Below are 24,471 nucleotides of genomic sequence, written 5' to 3'. Positions count from 1 at the left end.
CATGAGTGGACCAAGGGAATGAAAACAAAATCATGACAGCAATGCAGGAAACCCAGCAAAAAATAAGTTGTGCTGTAGAACAGAAATAAATAAATGTAGAAAAAAAGTTATAAAATTACAAAGTCAGAACATAGGAAGTATTAACATAAAAAAACACTTAAAGATGCAAGTGCTTAGCTACTAACATGTTATTAATATCTGTGGTTAATTGAACAATAATTTAAGTAGCACAATGTTAGCACATCATTTACTTTAGTTCAGGACAGTAAGTCATAAAAATGCCATTTTTAAAATAAGCACACTTTAGGAGTGAAACTACATTAAGTGTGGAGACCAAGGAATGGAGTAGTATGCGGGCAATCAGAACATCAGATAAGAAATTTGTGATTTGCCATGAGATTATATGTAGACATGTTGCAGCTGTAGAAGCTGACAAGGAATTTTTTTAAACACCAAAAACATATGAGAATTATGAAAGATTCTGGGATTTTGTATGTGTAAAATATTTCACGGAATCAAGTCTCCTTTCGTCTGGTTTTCCCTTCTGCCACTTTTCCAGGGGCTCACCTCTGTCACCAGTTCTGCCTGTCTGTCCCTCTCCTACCCCTCCTTCCACCTAGTTATTCCTCCTTGGAAAAGTTCTGCCCGTCCTTCCCTTCCCATTCTGCTAGCAAAGAAGGGACAGCTAGGGCAGTGCCTTCAGAAGATGTTATTGAGCATGCTCAGATCTCTGGAGCATATTCAGTTGCAGGAAGCAGTGTCTGGCACTACGCCTGAAACTCTTCACTCCCTTGCAAGCTGCACAGAGTAGCTAGTCCAGACCAAGCCACCGTTTTCACCAGCAGGGGCTCAGAGCATCGGAGCCTCTTCTCTCATGGAATGAAAACTTCCATTCAGCACAAGGTAAGAGAAACAAAGCAACTGAACTATACTGTCTGTATGTGAGCTGGGGAAACGATTTATGCCCTGGGTCTTTTATGTCATTTTTAAGTGATTTAATGTGTTGGGAAACTGGGGTCTCTCTAGTGCCTTGTCTCAGAATCTTAAAGGTGAGGCAAATGACAACAGTTATATTTTATTAGTAATTACCACAATGTTCTAGGCTCTGTACAGAACATACAAGTAAATGTTGACTGTGCCTCAAGGAGTTTATACTCTAAGCGCTGATTATGCATTTCTTGCGCTCCCCAAATTCCCAAGGAGCTGTATATGTGCATGCAAATAATTCATGATTAAGCCCTAAATGATCAAACTAGTTATGTCCCTCCTAGGACAACCTGTGAAGATGGACAAAGAAATCTAAATCATGAAGTCCACTGCAGGAAATGCTATTTGAAGGTTCTTTTGAGGTATTTTCATGAAAAAGAAAAAAATCAGGAATCTCTGTGTGACAGAGAGGGAAATTCTCTTCCCATCCACTCTAGCTGTTCCTTTATTCTGAACTGTTTAATAATGTACTTTCTCATTCACCTTTATTTTTTTCTGCAGTTTGCATTATTAGTTGCTAAATATATTGTATTTACTGACGTGTTCTTTACACTGTAGATTTGAGACCATTTAGTGTGGTTTCCCCCAATTCTCTTCTCTGTATATAAGTAATATAATTGTGGAAATTGATCACCATGGTACTAAAGTTTTTTAAGAGACTGTGTTTAACAAACAGAAACACATATTACATTTGGATTTTTGCGACCTACAAAAGGCTCACTCAGCGGGAGTTTTCCATTGGCTGCAATGGGAGCAGGATCAGTGCCTTAAATCTGATAGAAGAGGGTGTGCTATCATGGAGATTTATTTTTACAAAAACCTCCTCTCCAGAAACCAGATGAAACAACTCTGGGGGAGGAGGAACTTCTGCTGCCTTTTCATGACATTCAGGAGAAGGTCACATTCAATTTAGGTTTCAAACTGAGGGAGCTACAATGTTCTTTAACTTATTTATTAAGTTAGTTTGGATAATCTCTATAGCTATATAGTGCTTCATTCTACCTGGATTCAGTTCACAGGGGAAATACAGTAACCTTTGCTTGTCTTGTTATTTGTGGCTATAGTGATCAGGAGTGAAGAGAGAGACTAAAAAGCATGTCGGAGTTCTGGTTAATTTCTGCACCGGGGGATAAAGTAAATCTGCAAGCCCTGGAGAAAATGAACACAGTGACATCCAAAGCCAACCTGTCCAGCAACAATAAATTCCTCATCCCAGACCTCAAGGTAAAAGCAGAAAGAGAGGATAGGGTTTGGCTGGCATAACGAACACAAACAGGAAAATCTTTCTTTTTCTTTACGGGGTGCATATGTTGGGAAATGGAAGAGAGTTATGCAGGGAGTCCAATGAAAATGGATTTGAGACAAAGATGATCAGGAGAGAAAAAAGAATGGGTCTTCTGAGGTTGCCTGCATACATTTTACTTTACTGAGAGGATGTCATCAAGGAGTGATACATGCCAGAGGTGGCTAGACAATTAAAACTCTACACATGCTGGTTGATCTCTGTTGCACTCTGCTCACCGTTTACCCATGCTCTTCAAGGTAGTATACCATTACACACAATAGGCTCACTAATGCAATGGGAGTAGTTAGATATATGGATACCCAGGAGTGTGTTAATGAGAAACTTGACGAAGAAGAAAATAGACAGTGATAAATAAATAAATAGAAAATGATAAATGTTGCTCTGAGGAAACAAAGAGTTGTACACCAAGGTGTGCACATTTAGATCTGATAATGGGCTGAATCTCTCATAGATAGATAGATGATTACACTTCAAATTTCAGTCCATTATTAATCCTTATTTTTAAAGCTCTGAGTCTTATTTTGATCTCTGTTCCAGCAGTTCCAGTCACTCCATTAAAGTCAATGGAGTTACACTAGATTTAGGAACAGATTTTTTGAGGGAGCAATCTAAGTTGATGATGTGCAGCATTTTGAGGAAGAATCTCAGAACATCTGAGAATCCAGCCCTAAATCCAGAGGAACCACTTACCATCTAAAATTGAGTTACTCCAGATTTCTACTGATGTAGTTGAGATCAGAGTCTGGCCTTCTGGCTGTTAAAACACTGAAACCAAAAACAGTTTGTGCAACACAGGACTTTCAGACTGGGGCCAGCTTTCCAAATATATAGTTACCTACTATGAGCAAATCTTCAGCTGGTGTAAATCGGTGTAGCTCCCTTGGCTTCAAAGGAGATTAGTTGGTGTAAGTTAATAGATCTCCTTTGAAGCCAGGGGAGCGATAGTGATTTACATCAACTGAAGATGTAGCCTTTTACTTTGATTACCATATTTTTGCTAATTACACTCTGTAGAATTTGCTTCCACCCAACCCTTCTTCTCTCTGTATGGCCTTCCAGCAAAGTCCATCATGATGAACTGGCAACATTACAATAATAGATTGAGCAACAGACTGTGATGTCATAAACATAAGATTATGACTATAGTGTGGAATCATATAAAAAGGAGAAGCTGGGCTTGGAGAAAGACACGATCTTCAGTAATAGCAAAGAAAACAGACAAGCATTGCTCAAAAGCATTTCTTTAGTATAAATACTGTTCCTCCTCCCACACCAAGTTTGTTCCTGTGTGTATGTGTTAGTCTCTTAAATGCTTACAAAAATACAGTATTTTATTAGTGAAATGTCCAGTCTGTTCTATGTGATGATTCAGGAATCAAAAATAGGAAGGAGGACATCAGTGCATGATCATGAGACTAATGTATGCATTTTTTCCATTGATCATAATGTGCTTTATAGTCCCAAAATCTAAAAAGAGCACCTACTGCTATTTTCCATTAAGCGAACAAAGTTCTACTAAGTTTTCTGTTTTTATAATTGCTAAAGAGAAGTCGGTGCTGATAAAGCATTTAAAGCATATGTCTTGCACAGGCTTGTGTACATTTAACTTATTTATGGTCCTTTGCACAGGTGGGGACATTGGATGCTCTTGTTGGTCTCTCAGATGAGTTGGGAAAACTTGATAGCTCTGCTGAAAGGTAAAATAGATGTTATTTACTGCATACAAATGAGAAACGGACATTGTTTTCACAGGACACAGTGTCCTTGTGTTCATCTACCTCGACTTGTCTAAACCTGGTTCTAGAACTCAACTAAAGTTGATAGGTTTGGCTAGCCTATAGTGGGTCACCACAAATAAGGGGCCAGATTCTACATTCCTTAACCAACAGGCCCACTGAAGTCAGTAGCAGTTTTGTCCAAGTAAGAGCAGCAGGACTGGGGTCCTTGTGCAGAATTTGTTTGAAAGATAACCCTGATTAAGGCTATAGTACTAGGAAGGAAGCTCCAGTGAGAAATGTAGGAAGGTTTTAAAAGCAGGAACGCCAATGAATAAAGGATTTCTCAAAAGACTCTATTCCCTCCCCGGTAAGAGGCAGGATTTTTCAGGGGAAGGTTTGTCTAAGCAAGAAGTTTGAGTTCTCCAGAAGTCCAGTTCACATTCCTCAACTCCTGCCATGCCAACACTGGGCCAGATTGTTGAGCCCTTATTCCCACAGAGGAGCAACATGTACAGAAGCAAAGAGCCATGCTGATCTCATTGGGACTCACCTTAATGAATGAGTGACCGCTCTAAGGTCTGACCTTTGGGCCAAATGACACTTGCACACAGAGGGCTGCATGCATCATGAAGGGAGCAGAGAGGTTGCCTGGTTACAAGGCATTCTGTAGCACAGGGCAAGACTTCACATGCTGAGTCAGCACAACCTTCTTTTGGTTGTTCTTTGCTCCTTTTTTTGGCAACACACATTGCTCATAGTCATGGTTCTGGTGGTGGCAATGGAATACGCACATGCTCACTTATGGGCTAATCATGCTAACCCTCTTCAGGCTGTTTTCCTATCCCAGGTACATATTTGCCACCTGAAGGGATTTTGTGCAGCAGCTGAAGCTGTATGCAGGGCTACCTGTGAGGGGATATGAGGGCTTCTTACAGCTACATCAGATGGCTAAATCAGGATTAAGCCCATTAGAGCAAACTGATTCCTGGTGTAATTCTCGACTTCAGTGGAGTTACAGTAGGGCTGAATGTGGACCATTGCTTTTAATCATTATACAGTGCACATGCAATTGCACTTCTTATGACTGCTTTCCAGCCTTTTAGCAAAACAGAGCTATTTAATGCTTAGTTCAATGATCAATCTGCCATTCCTGTGGTGGCGGAGGGAGTCAGATTTTCTCCCCAGAATCTTTGAAAACCTAGTCACAGCAGTCAATGTCCACAGTGGTGTGGGGTGAAGAGTGGGCAAGAAATGGGGAAGATGGTTTTCACTTTGTAGTCACCAGCTGTAACAATAGGGTACCACTTATCCAAGTGAGCCAGGGGCCAAGTTACTACATGGTTTGGGTTTGAATGTTTGTCAAAAGCACTTAGGTCCTGATTTTCAGAGGTGCTGAGTATACACAGCTCCCATCAACTACAGCGAGTGCTCAATACTTGTTAAAAGTCAGGCTCTTAGAGCTTGGGCTCTGCACTGGATTATTTCAGTGTGTGTAGAAATACAAGGTGTCCTCTTCCCTCCCCCAACCCTTCCCTTTGTTTGTCATCTCCTTGTGTTTTCCTTGTCTTAACTTAGCTCCAGATTCTGATCCCTTATCAAGTCGCACCTGACTCCACAAATGGTCCCATTGACTTCAGCAGTCCCACTTGTGAAGTAACATGATATCCATCACCAGCAAAGGGATCAGGATCAGGCCCTTATATTATAAGGTCTTTGGGGCAGGGCCTCAACATATCTGTTTTGTAAAACTCCTGCTTGTCAGTGGTGCTAAGTAATACCGAGGAATTAAACTGGTTTAAATCTAAGACAAATATGTACAATATCAAAGCAAAAGATGAGCAGAGAAAGATATCAGTGGATACAATTGTGGTAAGGCCTTAGCACAGTGAAATACAAAAAAAAAAGCATGTTTTATACACTATATAAATAGTCCGGTAGGTTTTTGAGACTAGATTGTGTAATCCAAGGGTTAATGTACCAAGCACACATGCCTCAGTAGAAGTAAACAATGTACAGTTAGTTATTAGTGACAGGCTCTGCAAATGAACTGGATATTTACATTCCTGCTCATTGAAAGGAGCTCCCTGCTGAACTGTTGTTAGATAAACAAATGCAAGAAATGCTGGTTAAAGCGAGGCAGCACAAACCTGTCAGCACTACTTCTCACTAGGACAGCAGAGAAGGGGCAAGAGTTTTCAGGGTCTCTTGTTTCCACATACTTTTATTATTTATTTACACAGCAAGACAGTGTGTTTTTCCATGTCACTGGAAGGCAGTGTTAGGCTCTGATACTTTCTGATTGCTCACTCCTGATATGTGCCTTTACTCAGGGATTCACCCGCATTTTTGTTCCATGGACCACTCTGTAAGGATCTGATCCTACAAGGTGCTGAACACATTCATATCCATTGGTTTCAAAGGCTGTTGAGGGTGTTCAACACCTTTTCAGAATTGGTTCCTGAGAGAGATACTGACATTGACCCCTGTCCTGTCCCCATCACCTATCTCCCCCACACCCCTCTGCACTGTTCAATTCTCACTGTTCAATGCTCAATTCTCATTCTCATGACCCTTGGAGAGTGGACTGAAGCCTGAGCATTGCCACCCTGGGCAGGTGGGGCAAAGGCAAAGCTTAAGCCCAAGAGCTTCAGCCCCATGCAGGGGGCCTGTAACTTGAGCCCCGCCACCCAGAGCTGAAGCCCTCAGGCTTCAGCTTTGGTCTCGGATGGCGAGGCTTGAGCTTTGGCTTCAGCCCTGGGCCCCAGCAAATCTAACGCCAGAGCTAGTGACCCCATTAAAAAGGGGTCTCAACCCACTTTGGGGTCCCAACCCACAGTTTGAGAACCGCTGTTCTAGACCATTATAATAGACTACAAGATGGTTATTTTGAGAGAACACAGTTCACAGGTTCTGATTCTTATTACTCAAATAAGAGGCTTCATTGAATCATATTTTGCTTCAGTTATCTCCTTGGCAGTGGAGCCCAGGAGAGTATGACACCAATGCCCAGCGAAGGAGTGGTGAGGAACCAAGTGCTGCCATCTCTCTCAAGGAGTCAGAGGGAAGAAACCTAGACTAGAGGAAATAGCTGTGTTGCTAGTGAGCTAGAGAAGACAGTAGGGGGTTAAAGGAACTGGACCACTGGCACAAGGCCTCAGCTCAGATGGTTCTTTGTAGCCAGTAAGTCTTCAGATCCCTGCATATCTTGTGGAACCTTCCAGTTTAGGAGGCTGGACTTGCTGCTTTTTCTGCAAGGAGGCAAGTAAAGGGGTGGGGTGAGGGAAATCCTCAACAGAAGTAAAATTTGGAGGAAACTCTGTAAGGGGAATCCTGCACTCCCCCAGCTACCTCCCATGGATATTTCTGCAGGAGAGGAGCAGTTAGGCCCGTCCCTCTGTGGAACAATACATAGGGGGTGCACCTTTGCCGTAAAGTAGGATTTTGGTTATGTCCTTAGGAAGCTTTTTAAATCTTAGTGAACTACAGAAATTGATTTAGCATCCTCTGAAACTGATTTATTTTTGTTCTAGTTGCACATTTGCATTACTTTTTTTTATTTCAACCACAGCTACTCTGGAATACTCAATATTTAGAAGACAATCCCTTGACCATCCTTGGAATTTTATGCACACATACATTTTTCTAGGATTAAGTCTTTATGCATACATGTTATGAAGTGTAGTAGATGCACATGAGGTCAAATCCTAATCGCAAAGAAATCAATTGCAAGATTCCCATAGGTTTGAATGGGGCCAAATTATAGATTAGATTAGAAAGTATTTACAGAATACAGTGTATTTAGAAATAAGCAGTGTAGTTATGCAATATGCCATAGGTCTTTTGTTCATCATCATTTGAATTACAAATTAAAAGTCTTGCCTCAGAAATATGTTGAACAAGTATCTCCTTGTTAATCAGATAATTGTTGTAACTGTTTTATCTTCAATTAGATTCTGTCACTAACAAAAGCTTCTCTTGTTACACATAAGCGTAATAAAGAAAGTAGCACAGTACATAGGAGAGGTTATGGAGGACTCGAAAGATAAAGTCCAGGAGAATCTTCTGGCCAATGGAGGTAGGTGCTGTGAATATGAATGTTTTTATTCATTGATGCTTTCTGTATTTATGTTAGAATTTGAACAAATAACATTAAGACATCTATCTTTTTGTGGGGGAGATGCAGGAAATTCACTAATACCATTTTCTAAAACAGATCTTAACCCTGGTCCTACTTTCACTGATGTTAATACAAGATTTTTCCAGTTTATTTCAGTTTCACTTCCCCTTTCCGTTGTCCAGTGTCCATTTTTCATTTAAGAGAGAACTTTTATCAGCCTGGGGAGGGGAATAGAAAAAAAGGTAGGCGTTATTGTCTGACTCATGACCCCTCATGGGCTGCATGGTTTTGAAAATGTATGGACCAGTGAGCCTTAATCTGTTCTGATTGATTATCTGACTGGAATGCTAGTTTGTGACATCAGTTAGCAAAGGCATATATGCTTCTCATTCTCCACTACAATACTGAGAGAGGAGGAACTCTCTGGTAATTACAGCTTTACCTACCTGACATCATAAGTGGACACGTCAGTCTGCCTCAGAGCCAGACCATTAAGAGTCACTTCATCTAATGGAGACTAAGTGCCAGTTCTGGGCAACAGGACAGCGGACATTGTATTTGTATAATACAGTAGTCTCAATACTTCAGGTGTAAGCAGTACTTTAAGCAGTTTTCTGTACCAATAACTTAGAATAATGGTGTTCTTGCTTCATACATAGGGCAAAAATCCTGCTTTATTTTGTACAGGAAGAGAGAGGAAATGAAATGAGGGGCTTTTTCCAGGGCATGATCTTGCTACATTGCTGAAAGTGTTTTGAGATGTTCTCTTGAGGACACAATGTGTGACCAGGGCACTAGTCTGCCAATTACAGGGCAGGATCAACTCCAGTGCAGCAGTCAGTGGCTGTGAGGTAGCTGGATACACACACATGCTGCTCCTGTTTGGAGTGTGTTCCCTTCAATCTTCTCTGTGCAATTCTGCCCTGGCCACCAGCATTTATACTCCATAGAGTGCTCTTCATTCTCAAAGCACTTTACAAATATTACAATGACCACTCCTCATTGTACCTCTGTGGTAAACATTATTCACATTTTACAGAAGGAGAAATTAAGTTTACAGGCCATGCCCAAGGCCACAGGGAGAGTCTATGCCAAAACTGGAATTAATGTTTAAGAGCTTCTAGCTCCCAGTCTTGTGCTCATATCATTAGCCTATGAGTGTCTCAGCTGTTTAGAAATGACTGTTCTCCTTGTGTTTTCTGAGGCTACCACAGACCTGTAGCGAGAAATCCTTAGATACCAGAGGAATGCCTTGGCAGTCATACTCTGTGTGTTCCAATTTTAAACAAGTAGTTTAGCGTTGACTGTTTGTACTGTTTTCTTTCCAAACCTGTAGGAATAGTGTTGGGGTTTCTCTTTTAGAAAAGCTCCTCTTGCATATAATAAATCTGCATCTGATGAGTCGAACTCTGAAAGTTTAATAATCCCACTTACTGTGTTTCAGGACTGAAGAATAAAATGAAGTGTCTAAAGAGTATGTTGAGTATTGATTGTTGCTGTGTTTTTACAAGCATGCACTTGAGTGTGTTAACGCAAATGATGGGTCTCTCAGTCTGGTTGTAGGGATACAGTGATCAGGTTACGAGGGATTTCTCAAGTAACAACCTCGTAGCTCGATCACGATATCCCTATGACTTAGATAACAACAGGTTTAACCCATTGTCTTCTTTTATTTCCTCATTTTGCCCTTCTCCTCTCCTCTTCTAACAGCTCTGCATGCACAACAGACACATGTGGGAATGAGTTGGCTGTGCAATATTTCTTACAAACATTTAAGTTCTGATGATTAAGATAATTCATTTCTTTCTTAAAATCAGGCTAGGAGTACTTCAGCCTTTCAAAGACTATTGCATCTTGCAAAATGTAGTCAGATTTTTGTACTAAAGAGTTCTCCTTATACATTAGGATGTCATGCATAGACGTCAGCTAACTAATCCTCGTGACACCATCTGAGATAAATATTACTTCACAGTGGGAGAAACGGACACCCCAAAATTAAGGACTTGCCCAAGGCACAGAGCAAGTCAGCATCAATACTATAACACTTGAGCTCCGGCTTCCTACTCCCGTTTTCAGCCCACTCAACCATACTGGGTCAAATTCTCTCTTCAGTTACACCTATGCAATCCCATTGATTTCAGCTGGATCATGTGTGTGATTGACGGAAATATGGCCCAGACTTTCTGAATTCAGAGAGTTTAAGGCCAGAAGGGGCCACCAGATCATCTAGTCTGCTTTCCTGTAAATCATAGGTGACAAAACACCATCCAGCCATCTCCACAGCAACCCAGAATTAAACCAAAGTATTTCAGCCCTCAGGAGACTAAACTATCAAAATGGCATGTGTGTCTACATGACAGTGGCTTGTCTACATTCATGCGGGGAGGGCTGGGAACAGCACAACACATTGCCTTTTTAGTTTAGCCAACAGACATATGCAGAGTTCATTGGGGCAGGAGCCAGTTAGTGTTGGGCAGGTGGGGTACGCCTTTTATAAAAAGCAAAACGAATATGCTACCGGGAACACTAGCCCATCACAACAGCAGGAAATACCTTCTTGCGACATAATTATATGAACTTCAAAAGCCAGGGAGTGAAAATAAAGCTTTTCCAAAGGTGCTAGGCCCAAATCTGCTGTCATTTATAGCAACATTAATTCAACGTGACTTGAAATTCAATGGAGTTACGCCATCTTTACAAATTATGTTCTATAGTAGAAGGAGATCAAAACTCATAGGAACAGCAAGAGGGGATAAAACAGGGGTGGAAATATATATACATTTTGAAGAATTAAACAGTGTGGAATAAAATTATTACAGCTGAGTGACTAATTCACAGCCAATAATTTCCTTGAAGGATTTATCTTATAGCTTGTCTTTTGGCTCTTGGAGTGCCAACAGCAGCTGGATTGTAAGCACTTCAGGGCAGGAAATGTCTCTTTTCTTTGTTTGTACTTTGTACCCAGCACAATGGATCTCCTAATCCCAAATCAGACCCCAGGAGCTACCATAATATAAATATTTACTACTACTAGCATTGATTTTCCTCAAGGATTTTCAGTATTTGAATTAATGCAATTTTTTGAGGATCTTTCTCTTACCTTTGAATTGAGTCTTTACAGTTTTCTGTAAATATCTGGTATTCGGTATTGAAAGTTTGTGATGGTATTGATATTCTGTTTACTTCCTAGGTGGATAAATGTAATTCCTGATCAGGAGGAGGGGCTTGCAGAAGCTCTGGGGCTTTGAATCTCAGGGATGAATAGCAGCTTAATCAGTTTTAGAAGGGGTAATGTGTGGCCCATAAGAGGAAACAAAAGCTTGCCTGGAGTGCCATTCTTGCTACAATTAGCACACTACAGGGACAGAGCATTGATTGAAAATCAGTGTGTGCTGTCCCAGCTGCAAAGGTGTGGTAGATTGTTTGGCTCATTTAGTTGCCCCAGTGCTAGCTCTGGTGAGGGGTTTGGGGAATAGTGTGTCCCTGTTGTGTCAAGCAGCATCCCATCTCAAATTATCCCAGTTCCAAGTACTATTGCACAACAACTTTGGAAAGACTTAAAGGTCACTTTGGAAGTACTAGTGTGAGTGAAATGCAGACACAAAGAGGGCATAAAAAGGGTCAGAGTGACTGTGAAGTTTGAACAAATGCTTTTGGAAGCTTGTGTAGAATTTGCTACGTCTATTTACTATCCAAACTAGGCTGATTGACACCGTCAGATCATTCACAGACTATGTGGGTGACTACCCATGCTCATCTCTTTCTTCTGACCAATAGTATCAAGCTGGATATGCATGAATTTAGCACTCCAGATTTTCTCTTCTGCCGCTCAAATGCCAACTTTCTTCCAAATGCTCTTGACTGGCTCACAGACTTGCAGGTTTACAGTAACCAGCTCTCATCAGCATTGTACCTGCTCTAAGATGATTTTGAAGTCAGTTAATCCAGTGAGGAAAACTCACACAGAATGTTCACTTCTGTTGCTACAGAGACACCTTTGAGGCTATTTTATCATACTCCATAGCATATGGCTGGAACCCATAAGCTACAATAATTAGAGCATGCATTTCCTCAGGAAGGCAATTCAACCTCCCTCTCTAGGAGAGCTGTCAGAAATGAGTTTTAAGAGTGTTGAGTCTGAATGTTGGAAGGAAGATGCTTTGGTGAATAGGTATTGGGGGAGGGGCATTCCAGACATAAAAGAGGAGCAGAAAAGGGGGATCCTTGGCATCACTGGCAGGTCAGAGATGATGGAGCAGCAGAGAACACAGAAGGAGGCCAGGTTAGATATCTGGGCAGGGACCATGTGATGTGGCTTGCCCAAGGTAAAGAGAACTCTGAATTCAATGTTTTGAGTGTTTTGGCTTGTTTGCCCCAGGGAGGGGGTTGGTAAAGTCTTCTTGGAACTTCTGTCTTCCATGTGTTTTCATGAGAAATTTCCACATCATTAGTTGCAAGTAGCTCCATGTTGTATTCAGGCACACCTTGCCTAGAAACCAGGTTTAAGTTAGGTTTGTCACCTATAAAGCATTACTTTTCACTATGCACATGAAAAAAACAAACTCTGAAGTGACTGTAACAGACATCTAACCTCTCCAGCACAGAGATGCATCCACTACCTCACTTTCCCTCCAGCTGCTAAGCTGATTTGGCATGTTGGCAATTTGGCCCTTCACCTTCTCAACTAAATCTGTCACAGTGAGCAGAAGGGAGCCTTATATAGTCCTGCCCCTTTTCCCAATAGGCCTTGTTGTAGGCTGTAGTCATATGATCCTTCTGGGGAACTACAGGTTCCCAGAATGCCTGTCCTCAAAGGCCAGCACTTGGAGTAGGGATGGGCTGGACCCCTTGCCTTTCCGCCTTGTAACGCCCACATAAGTGCAGCCTGCTTCCACACACAGCATGCAATATAATAAACATTAATGTGCTCTTAACAGGCAAAATCCTCAACCCTGCAAACAGGGCTGGGTTAAGGTTATGAGGCGCCTAAGGCTAATGGGAGGGAAGGGCCTAAGTATGAATTACATATTGCAAAAAAAATTATGAAGTCATCAAACATTTATCTACATACATATTTATATATTATTTATTTCTGTAAAATTAACAAGTTTATTTTACTCTGATTACACTCAATTCTTCAAACAGATACTTCTGAGTAAGAGGTAGCATGGGGACGCTACACTGTCCTTTTCTTAGGCTTCCTTCCTCCGAGGTAGTGGGGGGCTCCTCTGTCTGAGGATGAACACTGCAGCATTCCTCATCCTGTTCATCTCTTTCAACCTGGTGCTTCTACCATCAGCTCTCCACATGGCACAGTGCAAAGCCAAGCCCTGCAGGTGTTTCCCCCAAGCTATGGACTCTACACCACATACCCTGTCTTACTCTGATTGCAGTCTAGGAGGCAGCCAGCTTTTATTATGTAAAAAAAAAACACTCAGGTGTAAAATCCACTGAGTAGAGGAAGTAGTTGTGGGGAAATTACATTGGGTGGCATTGTATTTTAGGCTGTCTTGCTCTGAAAACTGCCTCCCAATGTTTCACTGGCTGAGGACAATGAATTACTGTTTTCACATTGAACCCAAATATTATTTGTGTGATGATATCCAGTTTGTGGGTCCTTTCCCCTGACTCACAGCCTCCTACAGGAACCTATCTGTTCCCTATAGGTCTCACTCCCCAGGTCCTCTGCTGGCGTGCTGGGGCCTTTCTCCAATATATGAACTTCGAGCTTCCTAGCCTACAGGGTTACAGTCCCAGACCTGCTGCCTGGATACTGAAGAGAGCCTTTGTCTTCCTTCTTGTCTCCAGCCTCCTCCCTCAACTCAGGCTGCCCTTATATTCCAGTAGGTCCAACTCTGAGGCCCAATCTTCTACCATGTGATCACAGGACTTATTCCCTTCTGTTGGGAAGGCAGGCTCAGCCTGGCACAGGGTGCAGCCAAGCCCCAGCTCCCTTAAAGGGTCAGCTCACCCCATGACAGTCCTACAATAATTTCTAAGGTTGCCTGAACTTTTGATGGGACACGGTAGAATTTTAATGTAGCATCATGGTCTTGTCACGTCATGACACAACATGAGGACATGTGAGCCTATCACATCAGACAAACTTGCATAAAGACAACCCTACACGGACGTAACATCTGGGTTGACTTATGCAAAAAAATTGCCTGTTTCATAACAGCATTTGACATATTGATGAGCAAAAACATTCATTTGGTTTTGTAATGTCTACTCAACCTTTGATGGTAGCAGACACTAACGATCACTGTTTTCCAAGTGGTGCATCATGGCAAGAATCCGTTTTGCTAGCTGGGAGTCACTGGTAAATTTCTCCCCCATCACAGGAAGGAGTAGAGGCTCCCATTACTCAGTTTCAGAGTGACTCATTCATGGGGGCTGTATGCATAGCAGAACTTGCTGTTTCTGACTTTGGGTGCTGTGACTGATTTATTCTTTCGTAGAAACACTGTTGCACAGCTTTGCTTCCATTAGCTTGGGAATTCTGAGTTTATGCTTGCACTGGTACCTGTCAAAGCCAAATCAGGAGTTTCTTGCTCAGTTTTGACTCACTCCTTATTCAGGTTTGACTTCAGGAGGAGTCTGATAGAGTCAAAACTGAGTAACAGTATCAGCTGTATCAGTAGCAAACTGGATGAAATACTTCTCTCAATGCAATTCCATTAACTCCAGTGTTTGCCCCAATGATAGCTCCTACTGATATGATTATAAACTTCATCCACACTTTAATAATCAAAACTGAGGTTTCATGAGCATATTTGCCTAAAATGAGAATGACTGCAAAATCTGATACTGTTGAATATCTGTTTGTCCAGAACAGGCACAGCTAATTTTATAGTGACTCTAGTTTGGTGATACTAATGCCCCGATCCTCAAAAATATTTTCTACTGGAAGATAGGCGTTTGAATATTGTTGAAGATCTGGGTCTAATTGTTTGGGAACAATTTACCTCAGTGAGGATGTGTGATTTGATTATTAATTAGTTGGACCTGTGCTACGAAGTTTAATTCTGGATCTGAACTTTTTCCAAGTTTGGGGAAAGCGGGGGTGGGGGGAGGATCTTGAGGGTTTTTTAGAGTTGTGGTTCTGGTTTGTAAAATTCAGATCTGGTGCGGAACTCTGGGGTCCTTCAGAAGTGGGATTCTGGGTGAGCCCATCTCTAACGTTAACGAAAGGTATGTCTAGTGAAGCAAATGGAGAATAGCTCCCAAAGTTGTATTTTACCTTCAGTTTTAGAACATAGTGTAGTGGATTTCTCAACTTGCTTGTTTCATACATATATTTGGTATCTTTTCAGTTGACCTAATTAGTTACCTGACCCGGTTTGAGTGGGACATGGCCAAATATCCCATAAAGCAGCCACTGAAGAATATTTCAGAAGCATTAGCAAAGGTAAATCGTACTCACCAACTTCTAAAAAGGCATCCAAATGGGAGTATTATGCTGTTGCAGTTCTCAGGGCTAGTATGTGTGTCTGATCCTTCCCCTATCAGAGTCAATGGAGTTTTGCCATTGAGTTGAGTAGGAGCAGAAGCAGACCGTGTGTACTGAAATAGTCAGTGTGATTTTTTTTCATTATGAAATAATGCTGGTGAAATCTACTCAGAATAATATATGGTGAAACCTACTCATGTCACAGGAGGATGACAATGTGCCTTAACAGCTCTTCCTGTAGGGTTGCCAACTTTCTAATCACACAAAACCAAACACCCCTGCCCCACCCCTTCTCTGAGGCCCTACCCATGCCCTGCCCTTTCTCCGAGGCCTCCTCCTTCCCTAACTCTTCCCCACCTTCACTCACTTTCACCAGGCTGGGGTAGGGGGTTGGGGTGTGGGAGGGGGTATGGGCTCTGGGCTGGGGGTGCAGGCTCTGGGGTGGGGCTGGGGATGAGAGGTTTGGGGCACAGAAGGGGCTCCGGGCTGGGCCAGGGGGTTGGAGTGTGGGCTGGGTCAGGGGATTGGGATACGGTGGGGGGTTTCTGGCCACGCGTACCATGGCTCCGAGGAATCGGCTGCCAGGATCCCTTTTTGACTGCGCGTTCCGGTCAAAAAACGGATGCCTGGCAACCCCATCTTCCTAGAATATTTTTATATAGGCTTCCTACTGCTTTAATCTCCTTTATTATCATACTTTTATTATTATTATATATTGCAATGTTGTTGTCCATATGGAAAATATTGTATTTTTTTTCTACAGTATTCATGGCTTTACATTAAATCAAAACATTGCAGGATGGATGAATTATTTACACTGTAAACTTCTTGGGGCAGGAGCCATCTGCTATTTTATATCACTATACTGCTTAGCACAATAGGTCCCAGATTCTGGTTGAGGCCTAATGCATTGGATATAATGGGAGGGAGGTGAAATGGAGAGAGCATGGAAACAATGAATTCTGTTTACAACCACTTTTCCTATAGTTATTTTCTTAAACCCAGGTGAAGCTACCTCTTTGCAAGTGTAACACCTTTCATTAACAAACATGCCATCTGATAACTCTCTTACTTGTGCTGCGGATGCACTGAAAATGTAATGAAAATATACATGTAATGAATTTAGCATTTGGTCCAGCTCCTTGCATTGTGCTACTTATTTTACAGCACTGTTGACTTTGTAAACATAAATGCAGTCAGTTTACGTCAGGTGCATTTTTGCTTTTGTATTTAGCAAATCACACAAATAGAAACAGACCTGAAGTCCCGAACAGCAGCATACAACAACATTAAAGGAAATTTGCAAAGCCTGGAAAGAAAAACAGTGTATGTATAATATCTGCCTGTTTATGTTGAGTGTTTGTGCTGGTGTGTTGTTTGTACGTATGTACTTTCCTGCCTACTTTATAAAAGTGTACATGTTCTGACAGGAATGAGTAACAGGAGTAATTGTCAGAAGTGCTGAGCACCCACAGATCTAACGGAAGTTAAGTGAGAATGGGGATGTCCAGTACCTCTTAAAGTCAGACCAATAGATTCCTTCTCTTTGCTTAGGCTAAAGTTCATAACTCTTGTCTATAGAGGCAATGTGACTGACTTGCTTTGTAATGCATCAAAACCTAATATCATTGCATTTGTTCTGAGCATATTGCATAGTAACAGCAATAAGAGATGGGAACGTTCTACTAAGTCAACCAGTGCAATCCCATGCAATGCAGGTTGTATCCTACACTTGGTTATAGAAGTCCCATGCAATTGTGCTTCCATTATTTCCCCTGGGAGACCATTACACCGCTGTCTGCATCTCACTGATGATCAGCCTTCCCATTCTTAATTTCATCGTATTACTCATGGGTACCCCCTCTTGCTTTAGTAAATATTCTCTTTCCTCTCTTCACTAGGTTAAATAAGTTCACTCTTTAAACATGTTGAGACTATTATAAATATAGGGTATGCTGGGTTCCCTTGAGTCACTACTTTTGTAATTTTCCTTAAACAAGCAATGAGATTTGGCTGGCAAGCTCCATTCTTTTTAAATTCAAGTCTGCTTTTATCATCTCCCCACTTCCAATGGGAGTTAGAAAATCCTAGGTAAGGTGAATTTTAAGCAACCCATTTGAGAAGAAAACATCTGTAAACAGAACTTGTGGCGCATCTTAGAGAGTGCCAGGCAAAACCACTGTCAGTGCCAACACAAGTCTCAATGCTAATGTGAGCTCGCCTTTCGTGTGCAGGTTCTCTAGTTCCATAAACAGCCTCACAGCTGCCACTCCACACTGCTGGGACTGTTTCCAGGGAGCTGAACTGTACTAATGAAAGTTACCCAGGCCCTGTGGTAGGGGAAGTAGGGCTCCAGGAATAGAGAAGAGTGCCACATGCAGTGTAGCTTAGCACTTTGGAGAATGGTTAGGATGAGAAGTGGCCAGGCATTTTTCATCTTAGTGGGTTTTTTTGTTTGTTTGTTTGTTTTTATTTCTGTCAAAACCAAAATGTTAGCAGGAATAGGTCTGTTTCAATGCATTTTTTCAACTCAAAACATTTTTGAAAAAAAAGTTTTGAAATTGTTTAAATGTTTCATTTTGGCATGTTTGAACAATTCCGATTTTCCGTTTGAAATGCCCTTTTGATTTGAAATGTAAGCTAATTATAGTAAAATAGAACACAGTCAAAATCTTTTGGAGCTTCAGTTCACAAAAATTTGAGATTTTTGACTTTTTATCCAGATTTAGGATGTGAAAAATTTTCAAAAACTCAATATTTTTGCCAGAAAGAGAAAAACTGTTTCCTGCCTAGCTCTATTTAGGATGCAGCCCCTGCCCCCCTTGCAACAAACTGGTGGATTAGCATCTTCCCTCCCCCAACCCCCTTAATTGCTTGTGGCATACGCTGGCAGGGTTACTCTGTCTCTCCTTTTGGGTCTGCATTCTTTACTGCCTTCATGCCTCTCTCCTTCCCCCCCCCTTGTGCTTTTGCTTTTTGTTTTATATTCATGTTTGTTCACTTGAGTTTTGCTGTGCTCCCTGGGTCTTTCCTCCCAGCCCCGACTCAGTGGAAGAGCACTTGCTGCATGGGACAGAAGATACCCATGGTTGGCTAAGTGGAGCTGGGACTAGCTGTCCCCTCTCCAATTCCTCAGAGGGTTGACCTCCACTATGGGAAAGACAAGGCGAGAAGTAACATAGCTGTGGTGGTTCTGTTTCCAGTTATATATTGAGCTGTAATAAGAGATGAGGCAAAAATATGAAGAACCTTAATGAAGGGTCTAGTGAAAGTTTCAGTTCTACTCACCATCACAGACTCAGGGGCATGGAGGGTGTCTTTCTATACAGTATGTCCTAGCAATGGGGAAAGGCTGAAGGGCTTTCCTACACAAAACTTATACTGCTTTAACTAGACTTAGTTAACGTGGTACAACACTGCTAGTATGGGCACAGTGATACCGGTGTAATAAATATTCCCATATGAGAAGGGGAATAAACTAAACTGATATAAGGCAACTTTATATTGGTATAACTGAGTCCACACTAGGAGTTGTACTGGTATAACTCATGTAAGAAATCTCACCCTTTACCAAAATAGATATACTAGTACAAAACCTGTGTGTAGGCAAGGCCTTTAGACATGTCAGATCTGGAAAGTGCATTCCTCAGTATATAACACTACTTCGCAGTTAGCTGTATAGCACTTGACATTTCCAAAGTGCTGTAGTCACCTGTATATGCTCCAGTCATGATTCTTTTTTTCTGATTTATTTTATTTTAGGGGAAATCTGTTGACTCGTACTTTAGCTGATATAGTGAACAAAGAAGACTTTGTGCTGAATTCAGAATATCTCATCACTCTTCTTGTCGTAGTTCCAAAGTAAGATAATCTCATGTCTTTCCTTTCGGGGAAGGAGGGAGAGAGACAGAGTGCAAGAGTGTGTGGTTTCCTTTTAAGAGGGAGGGAGTTATGAAAGATAGGGTCAGAGTCACAAAGTTTGGATATAGGGTTTTGGTTTGGGCCCATCTCTAAGGGTATGTCTACACGACAGCGGCTCAGTTGTGCTGTTGCTGTGTTGCACTGTAGCTACATAGTGTAGACACTTCCTACATTAACGGAAAAGGGTTTTTTTCCCCATCCATGTAGTTAATCCACTTTTCTGAGAGGTAGTAATTAGGTCAATGTAAGAACTCTTCCATTGACCTAACCACATCTACACTGGGGGTTAGGTTGATGTAACTACATTGTTCAGGATGTGAAATTTTTCACATGAAGCTAGGTCAGTCTAATTTTTGAGTGTAGACAAGGTCTAAGATACATCTAGGAACTACATAAACATGCAATGCACATGTCACAAGTCATGCCAACTGAGAGCCCATTAAACCTTTATACCAAACCCCATCATCCTGGTTTCTTTAATGACACATTGTACAGAAAAGTTATTTTAAGAAACTTTTTGAGAGTTTAAAATACTTTTACTGGGACTATTTAAAAAAACAACCTTGTACCTGTAAAGCTATGTGTGACACTTTGGGGTTTCCCCCAGACAGTATGGGGTTGTGTCACCATCTGCCCTGTAAACCTAACCGCTTCTGTGTTGGCTCAGAGCCCTGATCCCAGCAGCCTGCTTGCAGCACCATGGCCTCACCCTGGCTTCCACCAGCCTGATTACCCCAGCAGCCCTTCCAGTCCTGGGTCTCCTCAAAACCATCTCCCCTGCAGTGCTCAGCCCCTCTCACTGTAGCACTCACCAAAGCTTATCAAGTTTGCTGCTCCTTTAAAGAGACAGTGCCCAGCACCCAGCTATTAGTTTGGCTGAGACTTTTACCCCGCATTTGGAAATAATGTACTGAGACAGGAGTGTAATAAAACAAGATCAAGTTTATTAACAAAGCACATGCAGCAGTGTTATAGCTGTGTCGGTCAGGTTATTAGAGAGCCCGGGTGGGTGATGTAATATCTTTCACTGGACTAACTTCTGGTGGTGAGAGAGACAAGCTTTCAAGCCACATGGAGCTCTCGAAAGCTTGTGTCTCTCTCCAACAGAAGTTGGTCCAATAAAACTATTACCGCATCCACGTAGTTCTTTAACAAATAACAGACATTTAAGCAATCCCAAGTAGAAGGCATTGAGATAGGAATGGTTACAAACAAACAAAAGTATGCTTCTAAGACTAAAACCTAACTTAATGAACTAGTTTTCTCACCATAGTCATTCTTCCAGCATGATTGGCCAGTTCTTTACCAGGAGCTAACACAGAGCTCAAAGCACTCTGTTCCTTTGTCTCAGCAGGAGAAGGATGCCAGAATGGCTCTCTCTTTGCTTATATCCTCAAATTTTATCTTTCTTTTCAAAGTCAGGAAGCCTTTCTGGGGGCTCAGCTTACTATGTCAACCAGGGAGCTGACACCATCTTAATATTTGCAGTCTCCTTCCACTATCATGACAGTTAAGTGGTTATCTCCCCCACTCGCTAGTTTGGTGGCTTTGTTCACCTTCTCTGTAAATGCATTTCCATGGTCTCTTCTTGCTCAATTTACATTGGTGATATATTCAAGCCAGCTGGAACCACATTCCTTAGTCTAGGGCTGGGTACCTTAAGCCCTACCTGCCAAGCGCAGTTGAAGAACATAGTTCCAGCATACATTTATCATTCTTTATCTGCTAACTGTACATACCCTGTGCAAGCATACTAATTGATCAGTGAGTTAGCTTTCCAGTGATATATTGCAAGACACCTTTTAAATAAACATGACGGTGGGTGGGTGTACAGGCCAGCTGAGACTCAGTGCTTCACCTGGGAGCCCCTTGCCCTCTGGCTTTAGGATGCTCTTAGTGGCACATTAAGTGCATCTTTTTACCATGCTGCCAACTAGCCAAGGCTCAAAGAGAGGGGAAAAAAATCATTCTCAAAAATACCTTGTCTAAAGATCAAAATGTCACTGTGTATAGTCTGTTATCTCAGGCCCTTCCAGGGTGGGCTAGGAGTAAGTGTGGGGTCCCTTTGGGAAGCTGGAATGTCCCCTCTCCCATGGAATAAAGCTGCTGTTTCTAGACCTTCAAGGGTGTACAATGCCAGATTTTATAGTTGTGCTATTTTGATATCTAGAAAAGCCATCACTGGAAACCTTGGTCATGCTGGGCCTCCAGCTAGAATAACTGGGTGGAGGAAGTGGGGAGGAATGCCACATGTGAGGGGATGAGGAAATATGTGCTGGCAGGCTGATTTCTTATTCATTTATTTATTTAATGGCTGCAGTTTGAAACAGCTCTAGTGTTTGGAATGTTAGACTAAATCCTGGTGAAAGAGCTTCATGGGCAGGTGATGTGGTAATAGACTTTTGATAAGTTAATTTATAATATGCCCTGTGCAGCTTGGCATTGGCTTTCACATACACATGTGTATACTTAGTAGAAATGCTTGCACTTTTCCGTTACTTAATGCACTTTGTTTTGTGTTGCCCACAGGTCAAACTATACACAATGGCAAAAAACATATGAATCCCTCTCCGCTATGGTAGTGCCTCGATCCACAAAGTGAGTGAAATTCCTGAACTAGCTCCCCTATTTGCTCCTGAGATCTCTGTGCTGTTTTCATCTTAACCCTTTGAAGTCCCTGGCTTGCAGATGGAATAGTGCATGTAACAGAAAAGCTCCATGAGAATGTATGGAGCGACACTATCCTCTCAATCTCATTGTTGCTACTTCAATCCCTGATTAAAATGGAAGCTGCTTGGTTGTGGGAAAGTGCAGATGAATGAAAATGCTTAAGTGAGCTATTTTACAATAACTTTGCTTTTCTTTTGAAATGTCTAGTGATTCAGGTCTCTCTCCTTTTACCTTGACACCTAACTACTCAACAAACCATTATTTTGGCTGCTATTGTTATGAAAATAGAGGAACACGTTGTTAAAATAATATGGGTCAAGTTCTGTCCTGATGTAAATAGGCACTTCATTAAAGCCAGTGGAGTTACAGACACTTATACAAGTGCTGCCATTTAACTGTTTCCTGATTGGGGATGGGTTAATTCAGCTTCCAAGATGTCTCTTGTAGTAGCAAAAGCCTAGTTAACTTTTACCCTCTTGGATTTACCAGGAACTAAAAGTTCCAGTGGATGGCCAACAGCAGGAAAGTATAGATTGTGGCAGGAGAGAAGGTCCAATCCAGAGATGAAAGGCTTGGAGATGGAAGATCAGGAGGGAAGGAACCAATGGGAGCAGGAGAAAGTGGAGGAAGGCAAGTTAGGGAGTGGGCAGGAAGGGGGGATTGTCTGCTACTTCCTGTCAAAAATATAGGTGGACAGAAAGGAGGAAGAGGGGCAAACAGGAGCCAAAAAGAAGGAACAACCGGAGAGAAGCAAGCAGACACAGTCACCCACCCCACTGGCAGGGTTCAGAAGCTTGGTCATAGGGGGCCTAGAACTGAAAGCCCAGTCCTGTTCCAGCAGAAATCAATGAACATTTTGCCCTTGCTTTCAGTAGCAGCAGACCTAAAAAAGTTCATGCTATCATTCAGTTTTGTAAATGGAAAAGAGAATTGCAACAGAAACCAGGTAATCAAAGCACAGGGCATTCTCCATGCTAGGTCACTGCAGTGCATTTCCTTCCTGCAGAATGATTGCTGAAGATGTGGAGGGAGGACTCTTCACTGTGACACTGTTTAGAAAAGTGATGGATGATTTCAAAGCCAAAGCCAGAGAAAACAGGTACTGTAGTTACTGAATAGCTCCTGCAGAGTGGGCCAGCCTCACATGGTTGCTCAGGGTGGGGAGAGGATGCAGGGAGCCCCTGCCCTGCATGAAGCAGGAGCCAAGCATAACCAGGGCCTTTACACTTCTCTAAGTGCAAGGACTGCTCACGTCTCTTGCTGCTTCTGGCTCTAGATTCATTGAGAGCAGGGAAGCCCAGCAGAGTCTGTCCTCTGTGGGGGTGACTGTACACTGCATTCTCCAAGAGTGGCACCGCAGCTGTCCACAATCACCACTCCTGGTGCTGTCCGACCTGCTTGCCTAAGCCACAATGTGTCTGGTAGAATAACTCCTACTATGCTGAAGTGACTCCACATTGCTCTGGGGTAACAGCACCATTCAGCATGCTGTATGGTATTGGCTGGCAATTTAGAAATGCATATTATTCCGGAAGCGTATAACAGATGACCAGGCAAGTTACATGAGTGGCAGCTATTACAAGCCAATATATTTGTTTTAAGGTTCATGGTCCGAGAATTTTATTTTGATGAGAAAGAACTGAAATGTGAAAAGGAAGAAATAATTAAATTAGCTTCCGATAAGAAACAACAATATGTAAGTAACAAGTAACACTTTGATTTGACCTTCCAGTGACTGATACTCATCACTGTAGTATCTCAGCAGCTCACAATCATAAATGGATTTTTAGCTCACAGCATCCCTGAAGGGTAGAAAAATCTCTTTTATACAGGGGGGAAACTGAAGCACAGGGTCAAGTCAGTGACTTGCCCAAGATCATTCAAGTTTGTGGATGAGCCTGGAACCCTGTCTAGTGCCCCATCCACTAAATCATCCTTCCTACCCTACATAATCATAAGCCCAATCATAAATGTTAATGGTTCATAATTAGCACCAGTATCACTACTTCCAAAGCAAGGTGAGAAATAGCAATGTTACTCTGTTTATTGCCATAGGGGCCACTACTGCGCTGGCTGAAAGTGAATTTCAGCGAAGCATTTGTGGCTTGGATTCACGTAAAAGCCCTGAGAGTTTTTGTTGAATCTGTCCTGAGGTAAGTGGGCGAATATGCAGAAGTTAAAACAAGCGGTTTATTTTCATATAGCAGTGTTCAGACAACTTTAGAGGCAAAGACTCACCACTTTAGAGTTAGGAGTTGCTAGAGCCACCACCACATAAAAATTTAGATGACTGAGAAGA

General features: G+C 42.0%; 1 protein-coding gene across 1 annotated transcript in view; it reads left to right on the top strand.

The window, feature by feature from the left end:
- Positions 1-568: 568 nt before the first annotated feature.
- Positions 569-24,471, top strand: part of ATP6V1C2 (ATPase H+ transporting V1 subunit C2) — a 26,832-nt gene continuing 2,929 nt past the window's right edge. The window contains exons 1-11 of the mRNA XM_038395177.2: positions 569-903; positions 2,052-2,211; positions 3,923-3,990; positions 8,001-8,086; positions 15,445-15,539; positions 16,816-16,907; positions 19,344-19,442; positions 22,032-22,100; positions 23,179-23,271; positions 23,775-23,868; positions 24,228-24,325. Coding sequence (XP_038251105.1) covers positions 2,083-2,211; positions 3,923-3,990; positions 8,001-8,086; positions 15,445-15,539; positions 16,816-16,907; positions 19,344-19,442; positions 22,032-22,100; positions 23,179-23,271; positions 23,775-23,868; positions 24,228-24,325 — 923 coding nt within the window. The 5' untranslated portion in view covers positions 569-903; positions 2,052-2,082. The remainder of the gene's footprint in view (positions 904-2,051; positions 2,212-3,922; positions 3,991-8,000; positions 8,087-15,444; positions 15,540-16,815; positions 16,908-19,343; positions 19,443-22,031; positions 22,101-23,178; positions 23,272-23,774; positions 23,869-24,227; positions 24,326-24,471) is intronic.

The sequence above is a fragment of the Dermochelys coriacea genome, chromosome 3 (genome assembly GCF_009764565.3).
Source record: "Dermochelys coriacea isolate rDerCor1 chromosome 3, rDerCor1.pri.v4, whole genome shotgun sequence".
Classification (NCBI taxonomy): domain Eukaryota; kingdom Metazoa; phylum Chordata; order Testudines; family Dermochelyidae; genus Dermochelys; species Dermochelys coriacea.
The sequence above is the reverse complement of the archived record's forward strand: the minus strand, read 5'-3'. Positions and strand labels throughout refer to the sequence as shown.